The 7,319-nt window shown below is 40.1% G+C and overlaps 1 protein-coding gene across 2 annotated transcripts in view; it reads right to left on the bottom strand.

Annotated features, from left to right (window-relative positions):
• The window catches only part of LGR5 (leucine rich repeat containing G protein-coupled receptor 5), a 151,822-nt gene that overhangs the window by 73,996 nt on the left and 70,507 nt on the right, over window positions 1–7,319 (bottom strand). For both annotated transcript variants that reach the window (XM_037049446.1, XM_037049445.1), the window contains exon 3: window positions 2,638–2,709. In XM_037049446.1, coding sequence (XP_036905341.1) covers window positions 2,638–2,709 — 72 coding nt within the window. The remainder of the gene's footprint in view (window positions 1–2,637; window positions 2,710–7,319) is intronic.

A 7,319-nucleotide genomic window follows, 5' to 3' on the forward strand; every position in this document is an offset into this window, starting at 1 on the left:
GCCACCTTATTTGTTTGGCTAATTCCTGGTTGTGCTTGAACATTCAACTCCTAGGGCATCTCTTCATAAAAACATCTCTCCTAGGAAGCTGAATTTTAACTATTAGACTGAACTAAATTCTTCCCAACCTCTGTAGTGCCATAGTGCCCTACACACAATTCTAGACACACTTTCTAGAAGAATCAGAGGTGATCTATTTGTCCGCCTTGGTCCCACTATCTTGATCCCATGATCTACCACTAGATTCTAAGCTCTTTTGGGTGTGGCCCACACCTATTGGTCATTGTGTTTCCAGCAGTTATTTGTTCAATGACACTTCGAGAATCACAGTCACCAGCATTTGCTGAACCCCTGACTCTACGGAAGACAGGAGACCCGGGTTAGTTGGGAGAGGATTAATGAGAGTGTCTGACTGAACACCACATTTCATTTCATTTCCTGGTGGAAAAGGTACATATAAAAATGACAAGCTGGAGATCTAACCTATGATTTTTCACGATTAATTCAGATTAATCCAAAGCTCTCTGAAGTGTTCAGGAAAAATATACCATAGGAAGCAGCAAGGTGTGAGCAGAAGTGTTCAGGGTACATAAAGCCTGCTGACAGGTAGAACACCATAGTTTTTGCTGAGAACACAACAAATAACATATTAATAAACATATAGCATTAGTTCTAAATACAAAATGAAGAAGAGTTGACAAGTCTAGAAACCCCTTGTTCCTTCTGTATCATCAATCTGGATCATTTTCTCAACAAATATTTCTTGAGTGTCTACTGTGATTCAGGCACTCTTCTGAGAGCTGGGAAGAGACATGTGGTCAAGACACACAATATCTCCCATTTTATGCATGTTTAAGGTAGTACGATAAAATTAGAAATATATTATTAGAAAATTAAGAATGTCAAAAGATTCATTCTAAACTAAGCAATTTAAGCATGAGAATTTTAAAAAATGTAAAATAATTCTACATAATTATCATATCTAATGTATATCTAATTCATAGCTATTCATATTATATAATTTATATGTTTTCACATTATGTGCTCACAATTCATATCTGATTATGATGGCTGGAGATACACTTCACATGCAGACACCACAGACGCACATACACACATACACTCTGGCTCAGTACATCTGATTTACATTTTGTTTAGTGAGTTGAAATAATCAGTTCCAGTATAACTAATTTAACAAGTGTCCAAATTCTTAGAGGTACATAGGTTGACACAGGAAACACATCACCTTATTTGTCTTATCCAAACTTGATTTACGTGATACATTTTGAAGGGTTCCAAATATTGTGCTGTGTTCATGGAGACACGTGTCCTGAAGTTGGTGCTATAATTCAGAATTCTACCAGGTAATGAATTATCATTAGGCTTTGGCAATATGACAATTTAAAAATATTTTTGCCTAATAGCAAAAATAATTCAAGGCTTGAGGGGGCCAGACCCAATCACTTAAGCAGATCAAAAATGGTTCTGCTGTTGAATTTGACCTTTAACAAATTTAATATTTAACAAATATTAAACTTAAATCATCTATGTATCCCTGCGGTGAATAAAATGTACTTTCTACTATGCAAAATATATCAATGCCTTTTTAGAGTTTATTAAATTTTATCTCAAAGAAAGGAAATAAAACAATTTTTATGTTCTGACTTCCAACTTGTGTTACTTATTTTCTCTATCTAGTTGCTTTCCTTTTTCCCCATGCAGAATAAACTGAAAGAAAATTAAACAACGGGTACTCAGTGAAGGAGGTAGTAAATAATAATGAGGTTTTTGATAAACACATTGGGAAGTTGGATATCAAATAATAAGAAAACCCACTTTTGCATGCCTCAGGGCATTAACGTTTCTCAATTACTCAATGTACAATCATTAGGCTTTTCCACATCTATTCACATGGCAGCATAAACTTGGTATGTTTTTTTAGCTCATCCTTATTCATAAGGAAACAAACTTTGCAAATGGCTTGAAGATGTGATTTCATTATGTTAGCATGGTGACTTCTTCACTCGGTGATCAAATAATTCAAGAAACCCTCCCCAACTTCATAACACACACACACACACATGCACACACATAAATTGGAAACATTCTTTTAAAAGTGTGAGTTGAAAATAAATTAGTAATTTACAGGCAAATAATTTTAGATATTAAAGGAGAGATTATTTTTTGTCATACCAATCCAATCAGGTATGCTATGGGTCTGTGGCACCAATGAAGGTAAACTTCAATTCCGGCGAATTATTGTGTGACTCCAAATGGCTTGTTAGCGGAATTCAGTCTTTACAAGTTAATTAGCATCCACTCACCACAACAGTCAGAAATACAGCNCACATGCACACACACATAAATTGGAAACATTCTTTTAAAAGTGTGAGTTGAAAATAAATTAGTAATTTACAGGGAAATAATTTTAGATATTAAAGGAGAGATTATTTTTTGTCATACCAATCCAATCAGGTATGCTATGGGTCTGTGGCACCAATGAAGGTAAACTTCAATTCCGGCGAATTATTGTGTGACTCCAAATGGCTTGTTAGCGGAATTCAGTCTTTACAAGTTAATTAGCATCCACTCACCACAACAGTCAGAAATACAGCAAATAACACCCGGTTTACTTACAGAACTTTCAGACTGTAAAGACCAGCAAAGGCTCCCTTGGGAACGTGTGTCAAAGCGTTTCCAGCAAGACGTCTGTGGGTTTAAGGGAGAGGAGAGTGAGCATGGCTGTCTTCATGTGGAATTCATTTAGTCGTTAAAAAACTGCAGTGCCATTATGTTCAAGCAGCAAATGCCAAAAACAACTGTAAAAGACCCTGTTTTGTGATAGTTTGTGAAAAATTTCTAATCAAAAAGCTGGCAAAAAAGTGCCTAAGAAGATACATAATAAATCACTTACTTTACAGAAACCATTTAATAGCTTGCACACTATATATCTGTACCTCTTTCTTTCTTTCTTTCATAAATATATTTTATTGATTGTGCCATTACAGTTGTTCTAATTCCCCCCTTCATTCCCCTCCACCCTGCACACCCCCTCCCCCACCATCCCCCCTTCAGTTTATGTCCACATGTCTCAAGTTCTTTAGATTCTATATTTCCCATACTATTCTTGCCCTCCCCCTATCTATTTTCTACTTACCATCTATGCTACTTATTCTCTGTACCTTCTCCCCCCTTCTCCTCCTCCCACTCCCCTGTTGCTAACCCTCCATGTGATCTTCATTTCTCTGGTTCTGCTCCTGATCTAGCTGTCCTCTGAGTTTGCTTTTGTTTTAAGTGTGGTTGTTAATAACTGTGAGTTTGCTGTCCTTTCACTGTTCATATTTTTTATCTTCTTTTTCTTAGATAAGTCCCTTTAACATTTCATATAATAAGGGCTTGGTGATGATGAACTCCTTGAATTTGATCTTATCTGAGAAGCACTGTATCTGTCCTTCCATTCTAAATGAAAGCTTTGCTGGATAGAGCAATCTTGGATGTAGGTCTTTGGATTTCATGACTTGGAATACTTCTTTCCAGCCCCTTCTTGCCTGTAAGGTTGCTTTTGAGAAATCAGCTGACAGTCTGACGGAAACTCCTTTGTAGGTGACTGTCCCCTTATCTCTTGCTGCTTCTAGGATTCTCTCCTTCATTTTAATCTTGGCTAATGTAATTATGATGTGCCTTGGTGTATTCCTCCTTGGGTCCAACTTCTTTGGGACTCTCTGAGCTTCCTGGACTTCCTGGAAGTCTATTTCCTTTGCCAGATTGGGGAAGTTCTCCTTTATTATTTGTTCAAATAAGTTTTCCACTGGTGGCTGTTCCTCTTCCCCTTCTGGTACCCCTGTAATTTGGGTGTTGGAATGTTTAAAGATGTCCTGGAGGTTCCTAAGCCTCTCCTCATGTTTTTGAATTCTTGTTACTTCATATTTTTCTGTTTGGTCATTTTCTTCTTCCTTCTGGTCCACTCCCTTGATTTGAGTCCCAGTTTCCTTTCCATCACTATTGGTTTCCTGTGCATTGCCCTTCATTTCAATTAGTTTAGCCTTCATTTGTTCCTCTAATTTGTGACTAAAATCAAGCAGTTCTATGATCATCCTGATTACCAGTATTTTGAACTGTGCATATGATAGGTTGGTTATTTCTTGGTCCCTTAGCGTTATCGGCTCCAGGGTTTTGAGTTCTTCTTGAGCCATGTTTTGGGCTGTTCGCACCTGTTACATATGAGGAGCGGAGCCCTAGGTGTTCACCAGGGCGGGGTAACTCAGTCGCTGGGTTGTGATGCTGTATGTGGGGGTGGGGTCAGAGAGGGGCAATGGCAGTCCTCTCTGCTGCTTCCTGCTGCTGGGGCCTGCCCCGTCTGTCTCACTGCTCGCTCCTTTGCTGGTTTATCTGTGCATGAATGTGTGACCGCAGTCAGCCTACCGCCTTGCGCCCTCACTAGGTCTGCCTGCTGCCACCCCACACTTGGGATCCTCCCATGGCTGCCTGCGCACCTGGGTCAGGGGATCTTTCCTGCAGGACCCTGCTCCGCTGCCGGCTCTGCCCCTCTTACCGGTCTGGCTAAATAGTTCATTATTGTCGGGCTTCTGTATAGTTCAATTTTCTGTGTTTTGGCTGCGTTTTTGTTACTGAAACTTTGTTGACTTTAAACTTGGTTGTGAGAGGAGGCACAGTGTTTCCACCTATGCCTCCATCTTGGTTCTTTCTTCCTTTCTTCCTTCCTTCCTTCCTTCCTTCCTTCCTTCCTTCCTTCCTTCCTTCCTTCCTTTCTTTCTTTCCTTCTTTCTTTCCTTCTTTCCTTCTTTCTTTCTTTCTTTCTTTCTTTCTTTCTTTCTTTCTTTCTTTCTTTCTTTCTTTCTTTCCTTCTTTCTTTCTTTCTTCTTTCTTTCTTCTTTCTTTCTTTCTTTCTTTCTTTCTTTCTTTCTTTCTTTCTTTCTTTCTTTCCTTCTTTCTTTCTTTCTTTCTATACTCTAACAAACTACACAAAAGCTAGGCAAGGGGATAGGAAGCAATGGGAGGTGGTAGCAAGGGCGAAGGGCTGTCATTACAGATAAGATGCTGGGAGAAACCTGTGCTGAGAGGTCTCTTCAGCAGAGGTGTGAGCCGAGCAAGCGTCTGTGTGAGAAGAGCAACACAAAAGCCCTGAATGGGGAGTGGGCCTGGTGGGGTCCCAAAACCCTGAGGAGACCAGCATGGCTGGAGTGGAATGACCAGGGGGACAATGCCAGGAGGGGAAGCGGGGAGGTGTCCAGGGCAGATCCACGCAGGGCTTTGGGGGCCGGAATAAGGACATGGAGAAGGGGAGTGAGGTGCTCAGTTCTGAGTTTTAAAGGGGTCCTTCTGGTGGGACCTCTTTTCTTGTTTACTTTACAATTAAAAAATTCAATTACAGTTTATGCTCAATATTATTCTGTATTAGTTTCAGGTGCTCAGTGTAGGGGTTAGACAATCACATACTTTTCTAGGGTGGGAGCATTTTTAGGCAGGAGAAGAGAGGCCAGAGTGAAAGCACAGACAGGACTAGAGCTAAGACACCAGGCGCGGGGGCAGCGCAGCGGTGGAGGTGGGAGAGGTGTGGGCTTTGATATGGAAGAGAGAAAAATCCAGCCCGACAAACCACTAGGGTCAAGGGGAGAGGTAAGCTGGCAAGAGAGTAACCTTTTATATTTATGGTTACATTACAGATAACCCACACGCATTTGGTTAGTTTTCCCAAGTTCTACACATACGACTGAAGTAATGAATTGTGTATGACCGTGACATTAAAGAGTTGCTAACTGAACTAAGAAAGACTCAGGCTAGTTTGATTATTAAGCTGGTTTAACCGATCAGACTAAGCTGACGAGCAGCTGTTTACGTCCAGGCGGCCAAAAAGCCCCCAACTGTCCTGCTCACAGCCATGACTTCGACAGCATGTTTTCGAATCCCAGAGTGTCACCTTGCAATGGGGACTTCACGCTCATGGCTGCTGTGATATTGAGCAGTGTGATGGTTTCTGAGACACTGACTTNAACTAAGAAAGACTCAGGCTAGTTTGATTATTAAGCTGGTTTAACCGATCAGACTAAGCTGACGAGCAGCTGTTTACGTCCAGGCAGCCAAAAAGCCCCCAATTGTCCTGCTCACAGCCATGACTTCGACAGCATGTTTTCGAATCCCAGAGTGTCACCTTGCAATGGGGACTTCACGCTCATGGCTGCTGTGATATTGAGCAGTGTGATGGTTTCTGAGACACTGACTTGGGAATGAAAAGGAGAGCGTGAAATTTATTTATGTTTTTACTTTATTAGTTTATTTTTTCATTTGTTTTTTTTTTTCAGCTAAAGTTTCCGTTTTTACTTTAATTAGTTTAAATTACCATTAGGGTAAATACCTTTCTGTTACATTTTCTGAAACATAACTTACTTCACATGAATTGTTTTTCTTTCTGGGCAAGGACATTGAGAGACCCCCGCGTGTCTGTGTTCAGAATTAAGCTGGGGGACCACCGACCTGTGTTATCAGGGGAGTGTGTCTTAAAGCAAAGGAATTTCTGATGTGCTGTTGGCTATTTGCTAGGCTGTGGATGGAAGATCTATCTCATTGACAAAAACAACAATTTAAGGAAATGATTGCCTCTTTCCCTCTTATTTCTTCACCATGTTGGATGGCTTTAGTAATTTTACACTACAGAAAAAAAGACTTTCAAATGAGCATACAGATGGTGAGAACTGCACATGAATCTTTCCTGGGACACTTTGAACTAACAAATCCCTGGGCAAGCGTGTTCTGACCCTAGAGACCGGCACACCAATTGGCTGAAAGGTGTTTTCTTTTCTTCTCTCTGTTTCTAAAATGATTTCATGGGGATCTCTTTTTCATCATTCTCATGTCTACAAGAAGATACAACTTCATAAGAAAAACTTTTTATGTCATGTGAAAAAGGCCCTGCTCCCATACTGTGCCACCGTTACTAGTTTTCCTGGCTTAACTGCCACTAAAATGAAAAAAGAAATCATTAGACACATTCCCCTTCAAATGAATCAAATAATTAGATGTTTTTGTGCTAAACAAAACTAAAATATTTTTGAGAATGTATGTTTTTTTAAATCTCTATAGTAATTTGGATCTCTAAAGTAATCTAAATTTTTTTTTCCATTTTTTTTTCATTTTGCAAAATGGAGGGACCAGAGCAAAGGAATCATGTGGCCTCATGTTCCTCCTCTCTGGATATCAGCCCAAAGAGAGAAAGGTATGTGTGGATACAATGGGGTGAGCACTGATAGCAGAAGGAGTGCTGGGCCCTGCTTTCTGATGGGCACCCTTGGGAAAACTACTGT

The sequence above is a fragment of the Sturnira hondurensis genome, unplaced genomic scaffold (assembly GCF_014824575.4).
Source record: "Sturnira hondurensis isolate 20B ecotype Veracruz unplaced genomic scaffold, ASM1482457v3 Scaffold0006496, whole genome shotgun sequence".
In the NCBI taxonomy this organism is placed as follows: domain Eukaryota; kingdom Metazoa; phylum Chordata; class Mammalia; order Chiroptera; family Phyllostomidae; genus Sturnira; species Sturnira hondurensis.